Genomic DNA, 19,884 nt, shown 5'->3' on the forward strand with positions numbered 1-19,884 from the left:
CCCCTCTGTTCGTACATTTAACATGCTGGTAGAAATTTGGTAAAACGGATGTAAGTTTCCCCGCATTAAAGTCCCCGGCCACTAAGAGCGCAGCCTCTGGATGAGCGTTTTCCTGTTTGCTTATGGCCGCATACAGCTCAATGAGTGCGGTCTTAGTGCCAGAATCGGTTTGTGGTGGTAAATAGACAGCTACGAAGAATATAGATGAAAACTCTCTTGGTAGATAGTGTGGTCTTCAGCTTATCATGAGATACTCTACCTCAGACGAGCAAAACCTTGTGGCTTCCTTAGATATCGTGCAAAAGCTGTTGTTTACAAATATACATAGACCGCCATCCCTTGTCTTACTAGAGGCTGCTGTTCTATCCTGCCGATTCAGTGTGTAATGTGTAACCCGCCAGCTGTATGTTATTCATGTCATCGTTCAGCCACGACTCGCGATATCTCTGTCTTTTTCTCCTGCGAATGACTGGGATGAGGGCCTCGCCGGGTGTCTGGAGTAAATCCCTCTCGTCCGACTCATTAAAGAAAAATTATTTGTCCAGTTCAAGGTGAGTAATCGCTGTTCTGATGTCCAGAAGCTCTTTCCGGTCATAAGAAACGGTGGCAGCAACATTATGTCCAAAATAAGTTACAAACAATGCGAAAAAAACTACAAAATAGCACGGTTGGTTAAGAGCCCATAAAACGGCAGCCATCCCCTCTACTTAGTAACAGAAATCTCAATATCAACTGTTCAGAGGAGACTGCGTGAATCAGGCCTTCGTGGTCGAATTGCTGCAAAGAAACAACTACTAAAGGAAACCAATAATAAGAAGAGACTTGCTTGGGCCAAGAAAAATGAGCATTGGACATTAGACTGGTGGAAATCTGTCCTCTAACCGCCGTGTCTTTGTGAGACGCAGATTAGGTGAATGGATGATCTCCGCATGTGTAGTTCCCACCGTGAAGCATGGAGGAGGTGGTGTGATGGTGTGGGGGTGCTTTGCTGTTGACAGTGTCTGTGATTTATTTAGAATTCAAGGCACACTTAACCAGCATGGCTACCACAGCATTCTGCAGCGATACGCCATCCCATCTGGTTTGCACTTAGTGGAACTATTATTTGTTTTTCAACAGGACAATTACCCAAAACGCACCTCCAGGCTGTTTAAGGGCTATTTGACAAAGAAGGAGAGTGATGGAGCTGCATCAGATGACCTGGCCTCCACAATCACCGACCTCAACCCAATTTAGATGGTTTGGGATGAGTTGTACCGCAGAGTGAAGATAAAGCAGCCAACAAGTGCTCAGCATATGTGGGAACTCCTTTAAGACTGTTAGAAAAGCATTCCCAGGTGACTACCTCATGAAGCTGGTTGAGAGAATGCCAAGAGTGTGCAAAGCTGTCATCAAGGCAAAGTGTGGCTACTTTGAAGAATCTAAAATACATATACTTTTTGGTTACTCCATGATGTGTTATGTCATAGTTTTGATGTCTTCACTATTATTCTACAATGTAGAAAATAGTCAAAATTAAGAAAACCCATTGAATGAGTCGGTGAGTCCAAACTTCTGACTAGTACTGTATATTGAAAAATTAAAACAGCAATTGGTCTCACTGAGGATCGGAGATTCTGAGGTTGATTCGAGTTGTTATTTTACAGTAGTGGAACCCTCTACATGTAATATATGTCACGTTAACGAGTGGAAATGTAACCAGGCTTTGAGGCTAGGAGAAACTGGGGTAGTGAAACTATGCTGTGTGAGGTCTGCCGAACCAGGTGCTTTCATAGGGAACTGGATCATCTATTTTTACCATTGGATTCTTGAGCCTGCTCATGAAGTAGTCTCAGGTACTCAGTGCATCCCTAAAAAGATCAGTCCAAGTAATAAGGCACAGCAGATTAGAGTAATTTTTGATTGTTAAGATATTCACAAATTACTACGCTAATGAGCTAATATGGTCCACCTGGACGTTGGTTGCTATGGCAACGAGTTCCCACAAATCTAGTACCATGCAGTGGCCCAAACACACAGTGTGTTTGATTGTCCGTGGCACACATTAAGTGTGACTCCTAAATCTAAATTAAACGCAGAGCTTGCTGACAAGCCACATAGCTCATGTCTGGGGCTTTGTCCAGGCTGGCTCGCACACAGTCATTCTTCTGAGTGTAATCATCGAGACCTGAAGGCACAAACTCTCACTACTTCTCAACTCCAAATGTTGCCTCACGGGGAGTGATCACCATTAGGGCTTGCCGTCAAGCACAGGGTCTCTCTTTGGTGACACTTGGATAAGGCAGCAAGCTGGGCTTTAGCTGCAGGTAGCTAACTGTCAGAGTGAGGAATGTGTGTGTGCGTGTGTGCAAGGGTTGGATTTGCATGTTGCCTTGAGCTTTTGTTCTAGATCATTGACACCGAATGTGTCTGCTGGTTGCGGAATGTGTCTGCTGATCATGGACTTCAAGGAAACAGCGGAGGGAGCACGCCCCTATCCACATCGACGGGACCGCAATGGAGAAGATGAAAAGCTTCAAGTTCCTCGGCATACACTTCACTGACAATCTGAAATGGTCCACCCACACAGACAGTGTGGTGAATTAGGCGCAACAGCACCTCTTCAACCTCAGGAGGCTGAAGAAATGTGGCTTTTACAGATGCACAATTGAGAGCATCCTGTCGGTCTGTATCACCGCCTGGTATGGCAACTGCACCGCCCACAACCACAGGGCTCTCCAGAGGGTGGTGCGGTCTGCCCAACGCATCACCGTGGGCACTCTGCCTGCCCTCCAGGATACCTACAGCACGAGATGTCACAGGAAGGCCAAAAATATCATCAAGGACATCAACCACCCGAGCCAGGGGCTGTTCACCCCGCTATCGTCCTGAAGGCGAGGTCAGTACAGGTGCATCAAACCTGGGATCAAGAGACTGAAAAACAGATCCTATCTCAAGGCTATCTGACTGTTAAATAGCCATCACTAGCCAAGCACCACCCGGTTACTCAACCCTGCCCCTTAGAGGCTGCAGCCCTATATACATAGACATGGAATCACTGGTCACTTTAATAATGGAACACTAGTCACTTTAAAAAAAATTACATACTGCTTCATATGTATATACTGTTTTCTATTCTACTGTATTTTAGTCAACGCCACTCCGACATTGCTCGTCCTAATATTTATATATTTCTTAATTCTATTCTTTTACTTTTAGATTTGTGTGTATTGTTGTGAATTTATGATACTACTGCACTGTTGAAGCTAGGAACACAAGCATTTCGCTACACCCGTAATAACATCTGCTAAATATGTGTATGTGACCAATAACATTTGATTTGATTTGAACCAGCTACCTTGCGATTTACACCAAAAGGTCCAAACCTCTTGACAAGGTCACTAGTGCCAATAATGGCAGTTGCATGAATCAAAATCTTCAGTGAATATTCTTTTTAGGGGTAGGCAGGATGTCAGTCAACCTACCTAAGTGGTCCCCTGTCATCCTGTACCGGCCCTGGGTGCCAAGCGCCAGATAAAAAACATTCTACTTGGCAATTTTTCAACTGACTTAAAATTGCTGACAACTCAGAATCAGTATAAACTGGCACTAGGATTTTATCAGGGGGTCATATGGGCTCAGAAAATGTATTTCAATGCACTACATTGGCATCATTATGCTGATACATAATACCCATGGCCTTTAGCCAAGTCTCCCTGATTTAGCTCATATTTTGTTTCAGAATGGGTTGAGTCCTGTACTCCCCCTCCCCTTGGGCACATCACAGAAGTGACAGTTCCCACTGAGCAAGCAATGAGTCAAAGAAGGGAAAATGCGTACTATGACAAAATAGGCAGTTTACTATTCGCATGCAAAGCAATTGGTTGATATTTTGAAAATGCAATACCTGGCAGCGTCTGCATATACAATAGGGAACCGTTTGGAAGCAAGACACTTCAAATGTATATGAAGTGACTTTGCTCATTTGAGTCAATTCCTCTTTTGAGAACATTTCCATAATGTCGTCTATTCGGCACAACACTGAGGATGAAAACTGCTATTTTGAGTTTGTGTTCAAGCAAGTCGTCATTACTGGCCCAAAAGAGAACATGACTTTATCAACTTGAAAAGGGGAAATGATTAGTATTAGCTAACTCTCAGCTTACGTCAAATGTTAACCTGTCTCCTCCCCTTCATCTAGACTGAAGTGGATTTAGCAAATGACATCAATCAGGGATTATAGCTTTCACCTGGATTCACCTGGTCAGTCTGTCATGGAAAGAGCAGGTGTTTCTAAATGTATACTCAGTGTATATAAACAGTGAACAAGCCTTGTGGGAGAGAGAGAGGAGCGGGAGAGGAGGGTTGGTGTGCGTATGGGGACACAGAAGGGTATGACACGGCTGGCTGCACTGAGACAAGACCACTGTGACAGCCAGGAACAACTTGTCACACCGCCACAGAGACTGTCGTGTCATAAGCTCTGGACACCGCCAAAATGCACCGGGGGTGAGTGGACCTCCGTGTTTTACGGCGACAGTTTGCACGATTATGAATGCTCTTGTTGGGACTAAGATTTGCAGAATAGTGGCGAATGTATTTATCAAGACCTAAACAAGAACACATATTCAAATACACATACAGAAAATACAGAACATACTCCCTCACAAAAAGACCAAGACACAAATGAAATCCAACCCATAACACACACACACACTGGCAGGTGACTTAACTGGCAACATATTGTATGACTAAGCTTCTGTCCAGCTTCCAGGCTGTGGGTGGCAGACTGTCTTCCCACCACTGAGGAATAGCAGCAGGACCACCCCGCGCCCCCCGTCACTCTCGCTTCCCCTATCATCTGCCACCCTGCATCACTGTCACCCATGGGCAGTGCCAGTCTCTCCCCGAGGTGCTAAGAAAACCTCTTGATACTCCCCCTCACCTGCAACACCAACACAACAATGCTGCATATTTCTGTTGTGAAAGAAATCTAAAAACTGCTTCACTTGTGAGTTACTTAAGTTATACTATGTGTCTTATAATTTAACAACATAACATTGCATTGTTGTTTTTTACTCAAACTGATCTCCTGAGCTGGATAACTTTCCCCCCCATGTTTTATGTATTAAAAGCTAAATAAGATGAGGTTCTGTTGGTTGGAGTGTGATGCTTTGAACACTAGGATTGTGGTTTTGATTCACAATCAGAAATTGATACCAAGTCACTATGATAGCAAGTCAGTATGGATCATAATGTATTCTAAATGGTCAGCAATGCATTCTGGGATGGAATAGTAGTGGAAAGGTGCAGATCACGATTGATTCATTATTCCGCAACTGTGATATTTCACAGGGATGTTAAAGTTTACTGGTCTGTCCATAGTCATGTTAAACAAACTTTTTTTATACTTGTAAACTTCAAGCATGACACTGGCACGCAAATTGATGATGCCTGCCACAGTTGGCCCAGTCCTATCACATTTTATGTCTATTTCCAGGTAGATAATGAAAGTCTCAACTTGACCTAAAAAGACAAAACAGAACTCTCTTTCCTTTATGCAATCCATCATATTCCCCAATCTTGAGACCTGCATTGCAATTGACAATGCAATTTAAAATCACAACAGGGTTCTATGAAAAGCAATGTCCCACAATAGGACCGGGACAAAACTGTGTCAATCGCATCTCCCGTAGAAGGAGTAACCATGGGCACGCGATGAATCACTCAGTTGCCAGCTCAAAATGGATGAAAGCATTTGAAAATCCTCTTTAAATATGTACAATCTTCACAGCACAAAATTAAACAAATTGGCATACTCATAATAAACCTTAAGCACCATGTGAAATTCACAACCTGTGTCTTTTCGGAACTGATTAGAACCATCACAATGTTCATAAATGCTTCAATCAAGCATTTTTCTGTAATAACTTAATGGTAAATTTAGCTGTGATTGAGTTGTATAGTAAGTACATTAAACAGCATGTTATCTTCTACTGAATTCCTCAAGGATTCATAGACATACTGGCCTGTTAACAATACTTCTCCCTGAAGAAGCAAGGGACACATCTGGCATGGTATTTCTTAATGAAATGTCAATTGTGTTTTTCATAAAGACAATACGGCAGTCAGAGGAGGCTGGTGGGCGGAGATATAATTGTAATGGCTGAAATGGAATCGGTGACAAGGTATCAAACATGGTTTTGATAAGGTTTAATTTGTTCCATTGATGACAGTGTGAAATTTCATGGGTAGGGTTCTTACTCACATCCGATCATCATCATTGCCACGGCGAAGAGCTTTTCTCCGTCGGTGGTGGGGGCGATGTTGCCGAAGCCGATGCTGGTCAGGCTGGTCATGGTGAAGTATAGGGAAGTGATGTAGACCGAGTCCTTGCTTGGCCCGCCCTCCCACCTCCCGGAGCCACTGGCGTTGAAGCGGTACGGCGTCCCCCCCGATTCGCTCAATATGTAGAGCCAGCTGTCCATCCTCACACTGTTGGTGTTCTCGTCGATGACCTCGTAGTCGCCGATGCTGTACCAGATGCAGGCCAACCAGTGGGCGGCCAAGCCAAAGACGCACACCAGCAGGACCAGGACAGCGGCCCCGTACTCAATATAGTGGTCCAGTTTACGGGCCACCCGACCCAAGCGAAGCAGACGGACTACTTTGAGGGAGCTGAAGAGACTGCTGATGCCCTGATGGGTAGAAAAAAAGAGGGGAATGGTTAGGCTTAGAGAGAGAATGAAAAGTAGAGCTTTACTAACCAACCAATAATTTTATTTTTTATTGAACCTTTATTTAACTACGCATGTCAGTTAAGAACAAATTCTTATTTACAATGACGTCCTACACCAGCCAAACCCGGACGACGCTGGGCCAATTGTGTGCCGCCTTATGGGACTCCCAATCATGGCCTGTTGAGACACAGCCTGGAATCGAACCAGGGTCGAACCAGGGTGTCTGTAGTGACGCCTCAAGCACTGAGATGCAGTGCCTTAGACCGCTGCGCCTCTCGGGAGCCCATTATCCATTGTTCATGGTTCTAACTATTTTAATAACTGTTCATTTATTGATTAAAGATAAACTGGAAGGGTCCCAACAGTGAACCCTGTGGAACTCCACTCCCTAAAACACTGTACAGTATATCCTGCATATGGATTTATGATAATGAATACAATGCTATTAGCAATAAAATAAAATAATAGCTGGAGGGTATGCTTTACAACATGCTACTTCCACAAAACATCACTTTTCTACAGAAGCGGGTTTAGTGAAGAATTCCACACTGCCGTGTGACAGAATAATGGTTATTTGGGTCCTGGACCAACCTCTGGAAAGTACAGTATTGGAATTAATTTAGCCCGGGGTTACTTTTGTTTTCATAGATGGGCACGGAGCAGGCACCCAAAATTAACGTTCCAGGATCTTACTCCGATAATGGAATGTGAAAGAGTACTAGGGAGGACAGGTTTCTGATCCATTTGGAGATGACACATTTAATTCCAGCATTTGAATGAGTCACTCGTATGTGGCTTTATCAAAAAATTCCATTACCCTCATTTGCTTGCTCAATTTGAATCAAGCTCTTGGTGTCTTCAAACGTCAAAATGTGATGTGAAATCAACTGCTCATCGAATCTAGATTCCCTAAAACATTTAAGACAGTGTGACATACTGTACAGAGAGGCTGAGATGTACCTGGCGCTTCCCGAAAGGGTGAATCTACATTGAGTACTGAAGGCAAACACATAATGCAGTGCGGTTTATGTAATCTCACTAGCCTCTGCTCGCATCCGCCTCCACGACGCGTGCAAACCTACTGCATCAAGCTATTTTCAGTTCACCAGGGACACATTCATAATGCAATTACGTTCAACTACAAAAAGCTGAAATGTGTCCCTGTGGCAACTTGAATGTCTCACTACAATTGTCATTGAATACAACAAGGTCACTGTGCTGAAAGCCTTTGCTTCAGAGGAGCAGAATGGATGCTAGCTGCACAATGCTTGTATCTGAAGCACAGCGCCGAATGAAAAGGAAGGATAACTGGCGTTGACAAGTGCAGCAAAGGCACATGCAACGCCCACAGGCTTTGTGGGAGCTCACTGTTGGGGTGCTATAATCTTTCGCCACACCACCCTTCGTACAACAACAGGCATACAACAGAACAGTACATAACACTGGAGATGTGGCGAGGAAATATGGTGGTTTCTGCACTTTTGTTTTGGTTCTAAGTTACAATGCCCAAAGGGCAAAAGCAGTGTTTTTACTTGTTAATTAAGCTATAATTGGCTAACAATGCTTGTTGTTTGACCCATGAAGCACGTGTTTATTCATTATTTAAATGTAATATTGACCTTTATCTGTGCCTTATGTAGTACAGAGTTATTTTTATGCTAATAATACTGTACTTGGGCGTAGGTTAGAATGGTATCACTTGCAGCATCTATTGATTACTTTAAGGTTATCAAGACTAGCGTGTGAATCAAGATGATCTGGACCATCCTACAAGGGCCTCTGTGCCAAGTTTGATTACAGTGTGTTTTACTACAGAATGTCTCGAAGAGGCATCAGAAAAATGTGCCTTACCAGCCTCCAATTCTTGTGTTCTTTTTAATATGTTAGAGGGATCTTGTCTGACTTTTTAGCCTCTATTCACAGTATTCCCCAGCAACCATTAGGCAACTGCAGGGGATGACATTTCTACTGCTGAGAAGTCCAGTCGGTGTCTATTATGCTATAATGATGTGGTGAGCTTTCCAAGAGTCAACGATGTGGTAAGCTTTCCAGATCCATAAACAATGTGTGTGTCTGTGTGTGTGTGTCTATCTGTGTGTCTGTCTGTGTGTCTCCATTCATATCCATCCATCCACAAACACACAGACCCCAGTTAGCAAACAAACCACTGACCTCGTCAACATTCTCGAAGGCGTTGATGACGTCGTACGGCAGGCAGGAGAGCAGGTCGATGACGAACCACGTCTTGACGTAGTTCATCCGGATCAGCTTGGGGTCCGAGATTACCTCTCCGGCTGGCCCCACAAACGTGGTATGGAAGTTGAGCACGATGTCCACCAGAAAGATGACATCCACGATGCTGTCCACCACCAGCCAGGTGACGTTGTTCTGCTTGGTCTGGAGGATTAGAGTAGAGAATCTTCGTTACTTAAGTAGTAGAGTAGAGAATCTTTATTACTTAAGTAGTTGAGTAGAGAATGAATATAAGTTATCCCTGAGTGGCAATTTACTTTACAGCTGGTACATAGTCAATAAAAGTACACACAAACAAAGTAAAAATCCCCAAAAACAGCTTGCTAAGGTTCGGTTTGGGGTTTAGAGTAAGGGTTAAGGTTAGGGTAAGGGTTAAGGTTAGGGTTAGTGGGTAGTTGAATAGAGTTTAGACCTTGAATGAGACGTTGTAGGGCACCATGATGGCTGTGTAGAAGGTCAGGATGAGGATGACCCAGTCCCAGGTGGTCTTGAAGGCGCAGTAGTGGAGGATGATGTGGGGAGGAGTTTTAGGCGTCTCCTGCTTGTACTGCGGGAGGATGTCTGAGCCCAGCTGGAGGACCTAGGTTGTTGGTTAAGAAACAGTTGGTAACAAGTCATGAATGAGTCAGTGTTTTGGCAGCTAGCTACCTTGAATTAGCCTGGTGGAACCAGCCTGATCGTTGCGTAGAATGGTGACCGCGATCAGGCTAGTTCCACAAGGCTAACACTGAATTGGACCAGCGTGTCATCTGTTTCTCCTGCTATTTACCATTTCAGGTGTGTGTTTTTACCTAGTGTACATAAAAATATGACAACATTTTAGTTTGTTATGACAGTGTCTCTTATTGTATGAGAGCGATAACTTTGACATAACACTCATAATATAAAATAGTAAGTCATGGCAATATAATGACCATGCTCTGTAGTCTTTTGGACCGCACAAAGACAGTTCAGTGTTGCCTTGATTTCATCTCTCAGTATCTCTTGGAAAAAGTGACATAACTCTTTATCCCAATCAATATAACATACAAAAAAAAGTGGAATTCCTCTCTCCCTTAATATATTTTTTTAATTAATGTAACTTTCCAGGATCAACAAATAAACTAACTGTAGCCATTTTGTTTTACCTAAGCTACTGTAGCAAGCTCATCTTCCCATTAGTAAACAGAGCACCTTATCTGACCATCTAAACACAATTAGCTTTTCCACCATTTTTCAAGAAACAGGATGTTGCTAGAAGATGGTGGTGGTAAGACATCTTGGACTAGTCCCAGAAGATGTCAGAGGAGATATCTACCCAAACAATCAGTCCCCTTGGGATATCAGAGAACTAGATTTTATTTCTAGCCTAGGGATTTTCAGAGGACTAAGGACTATTCAATCAAACCAGCATTGCTGTATGGTATATGCACTGTAGACTGTAGTATAGACGGCTGCATTATTCAGAGTAAAAAAAGTGTACGTGTGCCAGTAATAATCAAGTCCATAAACAAGTCAAACATTGCTGAAGCAGATTTAATTGAATCCTGCACCTGCTGACATCTATCCTTTTACACACTGATTATAAGTGAGTGCACTGGTTATAAGTCACTCTGGATGAGAGAGTCTGCTAAATTAGTCATGTAAATGTACATTTAGGTTACACAACTCCACAGCAAAGGTCATAGGGCAGGGTTCCCCAATGGGCGGCTCACGGGACAAATTCTTTGTCAAATACTATATCTGTTTCGGCTTCTTGCGGTCAAATGCGTACAAATTATGTATAACTATGTTCCTGCCCCCCGACCATGCGCTCAAGCCCACTGCTGAATGTAATTGGGGACTTCTGCCATAAGGATTTATGGTCAGGACTATATATAGAGTGATCATTCATATTAGAGGTGTGTCTGTCTGCAGAGTTACAGTTGCCCAGGTGGCCAAGGGCTTGCGGTCTTCTGCTTTGGGAATGGAAAGACACACTTCATTAGCTCAGAAGTTGCGAGTGAGTATGGGGACAGGATTAGGCATTTCATCTGAAGCTAAACAGAAGTGGGCTTGGAAAAATGAGACGGGTGCTCCTTCCAGAAACACTTAGGCAGATGAGTGCTTATCAACAGGGACAGAGGCACACACTCTACCTCAGCCAGACGAGAGTGCTTGTGGACGTTTTCGCCCTTGTGGACGGTGGGTGCCAGCTGCTGCAACACTCCCCGGCTGCTCGTCAGGGCCCGGGTGAGCCGAGCTAATTTACCCCATCCTGAATGACAGAGTCAAAGAAATGTGGAATACCAAATCAACCCATATCCACTCCCTTTAGCCTTGAAATCAAGACTGAATCATGCTGCATTTAAACAAATGTGACACTGAGCTAAATTCAAACTGAATTTTCAGGCTACTACCCCGTAGGCATATCTGTAAATCTGAAAAGATTTACTAGGTGTATTCAATATTACGGAAATTATTCATAGCAAATTTGATGGCAAATGGAACTAATACCATATGCTTATACCTATCCATTTCTTTCAGATCTGCATGAACTGCCTAAAGACAAGGGCTAGCTAGCAGTTGATTTGGAATTGTGAGAAAGTCCAACATTACTAGCTCAAATTATCAGACAAAAATGTAAGTAGTAATGTGAAATGCTGCACTGTGGTTTCTCTCAATAATGTCAGCAACCCACATTTGTAGCTGTCTAAAACCAATCGCATCTACTATCCTCAGCGTGATCCTGTCCTCATTAAAAACAGAATCTTCCTTAGATTATCTGAAATTCAGTGTCACGCCAACCTTTCACAGAGTCATCCTCAATGGGCTGTTTGAATGCCGTGATGTCACTGAAGGTGCACAGAAACAACACCACCTTGTCCTGCTCATTCCTGATAGGAGCGATCGTAACAAAGAACCACACCGGCATCCCTGTAGGAAACACAAAATGGTGTTATGGTATCTGTTCATATTCTAATGAATCTCATAAGTAATTGATGTAACAATTTAATTTGATATGATTCAATCAACAGAGAGCAAAGAAACACTTACGATTTTTCTTATACATGAGAATTTCGAACGAATTCATCTCATAATTCTCAAAGATCTGTTGAACTTTCTCACCCGTCTCCTTGTCTGTGAGCTCCCCATACATGAAACTGAAAATTGCATTGTTGGTGCTAATTTACATACACAACAAATAAAACTGGATAATACATTCAGATTCTACCAGAGCTTAGGCAGATGTGACACTGTTCTTGAAACAAATTATCCCAGCTACAAAGGCCTCACGAAAAACATTGCGGCTCACAAACAACATGGTTAAGCCATCTGCATAAGCACTGGTCACAGCGAATGTCATGTTGAATTCACATACAGTTGAAGTCAGAAGTTTACCTACACCTTATCAAAATACATTTAAACTCAGTTTTTCACATTTCCTGACATTTAATCCTAGTAAAAATTCCCTATCTTAGGTCAGTTAGGATCACCACTTTATTTTAAGAATGTGAAATGTCAGAATAATAGTAGAGAGAATTATTTATTTCAGCTTTTATTTCTTTCATCACATTCCCAGTGGGTCAGAAGTTTACATACACTCAATTAGTATTTGGTAGCATTGCCTTTAAATTGTCTAACTTGGGTCAAACGTTTCAGGTAGCCTTCCACAAGCTTCCCACAATTAATTTGATTAATTTTGGCCCATTTCTCCTGACAGAGCTGGTGTAACTGTGTCAGGTTTGTAGGCCTCCTTGCTCACACACGCTTTTTCAGTTCTGCCCACAAATCTTCTATAGGATTGAGGTCAGGGCTTTGTGATGGCCACTCCAATACCTTGACTTTGTTGTCCTTAAGCCATTTTGCCACAACTTTGGAAATATGCTTGGGGTTATTGTCCATTTGGAAGACCCATTAGCGACCAAGCTTTAACTTCCTGACTGATGTCTTCAGATGTTGCTTCAATATATCCACATAATTTTCCTACCTCATGATGCCATCTATTTTGTGAAGTGAACCAGTCCCTCCTGCAGCAAAGCACCCCCACAACATGATGTTGCCACCCCTGTGCTTCACGGTTGGGTTGGTGTTCTTCGGCTTGCAAGCCTCCCCCTTTTTCCTCCAAACATAACGATGGTCATTATGGCCAAACAGTTCTATTTTTGTTTCATCAGACCAGAGGACATTTCTCCAAGATGTACGATCTTTGTCCCCATGTGCAGTTGCAAACCGTAGTCTGGATTTTTTATGCCGTTTTTGGAGCAGTGGCTTCTTCCTTGCTGAGCTGCCTTTCAGGTTATGTCGATTAAGGACTCATTTTACTGTGGATATAGATACATTTGTACCTGTTTCCTCCAGCATCTTCACAAGGTCCTTTGCTGTTGTTCTGGGATTGAGTTGCAGTTTTCGCACCAAAGTACGTTCATCTCTAGGAGACAGAACACATCTCCTTCCTGAGCGGTATGACGGCTGCGTGGTTCCATGGTGTTTATACTTGCGTACTATTTTTTGTACAGATGAACGTGGTACTTTCAGGAATTTGGAAATTGCACCCATGGATGAATCAGATCTATGAAGGTCTACAATTTTTTTTCTGAGGTCTTGGCTGATTTCTTTTGATTTTCCCATGATGTCAAGCAAAGAGGCACTGAGCTTGAAGGTAGGCCTTGAAATACATCCACAGGTACACACCCATTGACTCAAATTATGTCAATTAGCCTATCAGAAGCTTCTAAAGCCATGAAATCATTTTCTGGAATTTGTATGTAAACTTCTGACCCACTGGAATTGTGATACAGTGAATTATAAGTGAAATAATCTGTCTGTAAGCAATTGTTGGAAAAATGACTTGTGTCATGCACAAAGTAGTTGTCTAACTGACTTGCCAAAAATATAGTTTGCTAACAAGAAATTTGTGGAGTGGTTGAAAAACTAGTTTTAATGACTCCAACCTAAGTGTATGTAAACCTCCGACTTCAACTGTACGTGTGCTAGTTCAGAGGCACATTTGAATTCCTTAGTGCCTATATTGTTTTCTCCCATTCCAAAACACTTGACTGCTGTTGACTGAAATTACCGGAATTTGCATGGAACAAACATTGTCAACTTATGTCTTATTTATATTGTAGTAACAATAGGATTACTAATGTATAGAATGTACTGTATGTTTAAACATTTATAAACTGTGTCTCGAACCCAGATTAAGTCTATTCCTGGACTAAAAATCACTTTTATTAGATATTTTCCATTGAGTATGACTTTAAATCGGGCAATCTGCAGTTCAAACAATAAAGCGGGCACCCTGACATTTTTTGGGGTTAACAAGCTATGGGATGGGGTTGGAGAAATGTTACCACTCTCAAATTCATGGACAGAGCTATGGATACAAGGATTGACCATCCGTGATATTAAAATGATCGTTTTAACCATGTTTTGAGGCTATAAAGTGTTTGTTTACAATAATCTTTACCAACAAAAGAGTAAAACCAGCTTTTATTTTGGGTTCTGAAGGGGTATGACAGTATCTATAAGTTATATTCAAGAATCATTGGGTATATATTATAATAATTGGATGTACCAATTGCCCCTTTAAATCCAGGAGTAGGTTTAATCTGGGTCCAGGAAACCAGCCCGATATGTTTATATGTTATTGTAGATATACTGTATTTATACTCTACTGTATAGTATTGCTGTTAGTGAAACAAAATGCTGACCCACAAAATCAGTGGTGCCATAATGCAGTCATAAGTAGCAAAGTGAGTACCTGCAGGTGCTACTCTTCTGCATGACCTCAGCACGGTGGTAACCGGAGAGCTTGCAGAAGCCGTCGTTGCTGTACACAATGGGCCAGTTCACAATCTGGGCATTGCCCAGAACAAAGTTGGTATCTACCCAGGGAGGGAAAACAACATGAAATCTGTTGAGAAAGAACTGATAGAAACTACTACAGCCCTATTAACTGTCTAACTCATTATTTTACTTGGAAGTTATAAGGTACCTGGATGTAGGCCTACTTGTCTTTATTTCATGAAATCATTATTGTACTTTTAAAATTAAATTGAAAACATGGCTCAAATCTATCCAAACCTGTACACATAAGTTATCTGTGTTTCTCGTATGTAAGACGACAGTTGATGATAGTTTTTTTATTACGAATAAGTTATTGTTCTTATTCTATATTATTGGATGTAATGTATTTGTATATTGTATTGTTTTAGTGAGTATTTGTATTGTGGCTGTGTAACTGCCCATAGCTTCCCTGGGACTACAGGTGCAAATTAGCCTTTGACTTTTGTAATATTGATGTTGATTAATGTGTACTGTACCCTATATATATTTTTTTTTATAAAAAAAAATGTTTAATCAAAATTAGTAGTCAGCTAACAAGTTAGAGTTAGGTAAAACCAGGTATTACTGTAATACTGAGCATTATGGCATATTGTTGAGTAATAACTGTTACCATCTACATCTATCTAGATAAATATCAAACAGACAAATTAGCGCATTGTAAAATAAAGTTTGAAGCATACTTAATATACTACCATACTTCTAAATATGTACTGCCAACTATAGTATGTGAATGTAAAATTTATTGGACATGAAATACATGTCGAACTCCACTATAGAAACAGGGGAAAGAAAGCATCTAAAACATTGCCATGATGATACAGCATATTGGCAAAGATGTTTTACTTGTTGTGGAAATTGAATCCGAGGCTACTGCAACAAGGTTGAGAGAAGAGTGAAAACGTGACAGTGAAATCAATATGCTGTACACAAAATCCAACAATTTCACTGTTGCCGATATGACCAATACATCATCTGCCAATATTAATCGGTCAATATTAACCTGAATATTGCATACTTTTTCATTTGCAGAAAGCTACTACATTAAACAATGTTTAAGATTCCACTGGTTCAAAGGGGTTACGATACAACACCACATATCCCTCTTGTATAGTATCGGACAGATTCAGGTGCCGGTATCCATTGTACCACAACTTTAAACCTGGTAAATGGGGTCTTGCCTGTTTTAATGCAACCTGACTAACATTATCATTGGCTGGGCAGTGGTGCCAATCATTATAACATTGTCTATCATTGGCTAGGTAGGCAGTGATGCAGTAGTAGCAGTGACCTCAGAAGGTGCTGTGTTGTGTTTAAACGTCAGGCGTCACTTTTAAGACTACATTCATTACAGTGTCATTAAAATGGCCCAGTTCTAGGTGATGAGCCAGCACATTTCAAGCAGCTGGGTGTTTTGCCCTTCGACCTTAGCTGCCCAATTCCAAAACTCTCTGAGCAAACTTTGAGCGGGGACTACCTCATTTGTGAAGTGGTCTTGGTACCATTATACATAACCTATGTGTCTATAATGGGGTGGGGGTAGAGAGAGCATAAGATGTTTTCCTCTCTTGTCTAGCACACTCAGGGGATGTATGTATCAAGCATTTCAGATCAGGAGTGCTGATTTAGGATCAAGTTCCCCCCCTCATCTTATTCATTGTGACCTAAAAGGCAATAAACACTGATCCTAAATCCGCACTCCTACTCTGATTTATTTTGTACTTACAGTATACTTAATCTCGCTCTTATCTTAAGAAAATATGTATTCTTCATACATATTAACAACACAGACCGACATGAGAATGTCACGAGACCATCACAGACATTGGGTATGTCAAAACATAATGTTTCACAAGACTGACACAACGCCTTGAAAACATGGGGAGTAGTACGGAAACTGGAGGGAGTTTATCTACTAGAGTATATCCCACATAGAATAGGATAGCATCAGGAATGAAAACTTGGGAAGCAAGTGCAAAGAATATTTGAGGGTGAAGCTATTCACCATAAGTGAGGTCTATGTGATAAAAAGTGGATAAGAAAAATGGGTCGACAGAACACAAACAAGTCTATGGTGGATGATTGGGGGAGGAACATAAAGGGGACATGACACCACTTTAAAACACTGCTTATACCTGTCTGTCTATGTGATAATGTCCAAACTGAAAAGTTAAAAAGAAAAGTAGTTAAAGCAAGAGGCAAAAAACAGTGTCAAAAACAGATAAATTAATTAACCATTGCAAAAGTTCCCGTGGCAAGCATGTCACTTTCAGAATAAATCAACGGATTAATTTTGCCCAACAAGTCTGGGTGCCTCCGCAAACCAATACATTGAAAACCAGTTTTAATTTGGGTTTACAACATGAATCGAATAATTATGTGAAGAGGAAAATGTTAATCCATTCATTTAGTTATTTATTGCACAAATCATGTGGAATGCAGTGATGTTTTGGTTTATTTTTAGGTGCAGTACAGTTGACTGGTAAGGAATACAAATTGTAGACAGCTATTTATTTGAGTTTTTTGTTGTAAAGACAACATCCATTAAATGCCATTATTGTTTGAATTGTTGAATCATTCTTTGCATAGCATGCTGGCTGTATAAATGTATAAATCAAATAGGCTAATCAACAACAAAAAAACGGTTAACAATGACTAGTGTCAATAATCGGTTAGTTGTCCTGAGTGTTTTGGTTTTAATTAAATCAATGTTTTTCAATGATTGGACAATGGACTATCATCCACAGTGTTTCTTCCTACAACATAAAAACGAACACATTCCTACCATTGGATCTTCGGACGATGTTCTCGAGAAAAGTGTTTTGTGGGGCCACAAGTCCTCGACGTCCACCTGCCATTCCGCCTCGTCATTCAACGTCGGTAAAAAGAGAACGCGTTTAGAGTGAAAGGATGCCTGAATTATCCGTAGGATGATACAGCTGCTCAAATCTCCACTCGGCTGCTTTCATGGTCCCTGTTCTGCTTAGATATGATGAGTGGAAGAATCCCTCACCTCATGCTGTTCCGACCGTTCGTCCCGTGGCAGTGCTCCCTCTGTTGAAGACGGGATGCAGGCAGACAGCGCATCACCTGTCTCTCGTCTCACATCTTTGCACATGAGTACCCCACCCCCACAATTGCGTGAAGGAATACCGAGTAGGTTACTAACAGCCCTGCGTATAGGCTATGAAGAACACGTTAGGCCTTATACTAGAACCCCAAAAATGGAAAACTGACTGGAAATGCGATTATTTTGCGCAGTGGATTCCGGGAAAACAACACAGATATATTGCACTTCACACTGGTAGGTGTTGCGACCTCATCGCTTTTTTTAGGCTAATAGGCCACAGAGGGGAATTAGAGCAGGTAGCCTGCCTTCAGGAGTGCAAGGACTAGCATCCCAAGGACTCAACACACACACACAGACAGAGAGACCAGGGTTGTGTAGGTTAGGCTACTTTCTAAATGTAATGTGTTAGTTAAGTTACTAGTTACATGTCCAGAATTGTAATCACTGATGTAACTTTTGGATTACCCAAACTCAGTAACGTAATCAGATTACTTTCAGTTACTCTTGGATTTCTTTCCCTTTAAAAGGAAAACTCCTCCCCAAAACTTCTTCTAAAACAATTTTGGTATTTGTTTCATCAGTCCATTGTTGATATAGTCCCAAAATGTTTTGCATCATGCGAAATGCATCATACTGGCTGTATTTCTGTATTTTGAAAGTTATATATCATTAAAACTTGATTGCTGACATGCAAAACATTTTGGGACTATATCAACAATGGACGGATGAAACAAATACCAAAATTGTTTTAGAATAAGACAAAAAGGATCCATCAAACGCATTTGGTGTGTCATCATAATGGTCGCTGACTTGTGGAACAAGTTTAAAAACTTTTTTCAAAACGGCCTTGAATGTCATTGAGACAACAAAGGTGTCAGTGTTTTTTTCCCCAAAAACATCCTTTATGAATTTAAAAGTAATTTCTGAATTTAGAAGTAATCTAGTTTTTAAAAAGCATCTGTAATCTGATTACAATATTTTTTGTTCAGTTAGTCCTAGTGGTTTCCCCGAGTTCAATATGGCACCATTGATTAACTCATTCTATAGGGCTTACTCAGATTGAAGAGAGTTGTAGCATAGGTATCATGGCGAAATTACATAAATTATTATGTTATGTGACAAAAGACCCCTGATCTTGGGTAAACAGTTTATCTGTATGTGATTGAACTATGGCCTCTGCCAAGTGGCATAGTGCACTTATCCCCCCCCCCCCAATATTATGTTTTTGCCAATGAATAGATGTAAGCCTACATTACAGTTATTTACATGTGAGCAAGACTATTTTGTACAGAAATGCAGCTCATATTAGGTACACTACAGTGGCCTGCCTAATAAATTGAAGATATAGGCATTTCTTTATTCTTTATCCATATTTGTATCTTTATTCATATCCAGTTTGCCTCCTTCATAGCAAACTGCTGGGGTCCATCTTCACTGACCATCTAAAGGGCTTTGTGTTTTTTACCAACCATTGTATCCATAGTTTAGTTCATAGACTAGGCAGAGGATAATGGAATGAGGTCTACCAATGTGGATTGGGAGGGATAGCCTACTGACATTTTCAGTTAATTAGGCCCGTACTCATTTTGGATACCTAAATGGTCAAAACCATCTCCAAACGCTCTCAAAGTCACCACTCATCACTCACACGGACATAAGTCAATTACATATACCTAGTAAACATTTAATAGGCTTATACTTCCAAATCAATAAATTACATTCGAAAAACCAAATAAACAATTCATTAATTGTGGGATCTCTCGAAATAGGCTAGTGGTCTTTTGTCTCCATCTGCTGGCAAACCAAGGACAATGTTCAGAATAAAAAGTGGCTACCCAAACGACAGGTTATTTTATTTTGTACAGTTGGGCTATATTCCTCTACTTCTCATTAGCCTAATATGGGGCCATCATTGCAAACGTAGAGTTGTTTATATTTGCAAAAAATTCAAGTCAAAAATAGCCTACGTTGAAATGCTGAAAAGCTGTGTAGCCGCTTCTGTGAATAAAGACGCTTCTTTAAAAAAAAAGAGCC

At 41.2% G+C, this 19,884-nt stretch overlaps 1 protein-coding gene across 1 annotated transcript in view; it reads right to left on the reverse strand.

The window, feature by feature from the left end:
- LOC106585074 (voltage-gated delayed rectifier potassium channel KCNH1) overlaps positions 1 to 18,146 on the reverse strand; it is a 59,766-nt gene extending 41,620 nt beyond the window's left edge. The window contains exons 1-8 of the mRNA XM_014170860.3: positions 17,566 to 18,146; positions 14,698 to 14,821; positions 11,988 to 12,094; positions 11,739 to 11,867; positions 11,090 to 11,208; positions 9,385 to 9,552; positions 8,892 to 9,116; positions 6,248 to 6,677 (exon numbers count right to left, since the gene is read on the reverse strand). Of these exons, the coding sequence (XP_014026335.1) occupies positions 6,248 to 6,677; positions 8,892 to 9,116; positions 9,385 to 9,552; positions 11,090 to 11,208; positions 11,739 to 11,867; positions 11,988 to 12,094; positions 14,698 to 14,821; positions 17,566 to 17,638 (1,375 nt within the window). The 5' untranslated portion in view covers positions 17,639 to 18,146. The remainder of the gene's footprint in view (positions 1 to 6,247; positions 6,678 to 8,891; positions 9,117 to 9,384; positions 9,553 to 11,089; positions 11,209 to 11,738; positions 11,868 to 11,987; positions 12,095 to 14,697; positions 14,822 to 17,565) is intronic.
- Between the last annotated feature and the right edge of the window lie 1,738 nt (positions 18,147 to 19,884).

Source organism: Salmo salar, chromosome 02, assembly GCF_965601325.2.
Source record: "Salmo salar chromosome 02, fSalSal1, whole genome shotgun sequence".
Lineage (NCBI taxonomy): Eukaryota > Metazoa > Chordata > Actinopteri > Salmoniformes > Salmonidae > Salmo > Salmo salar.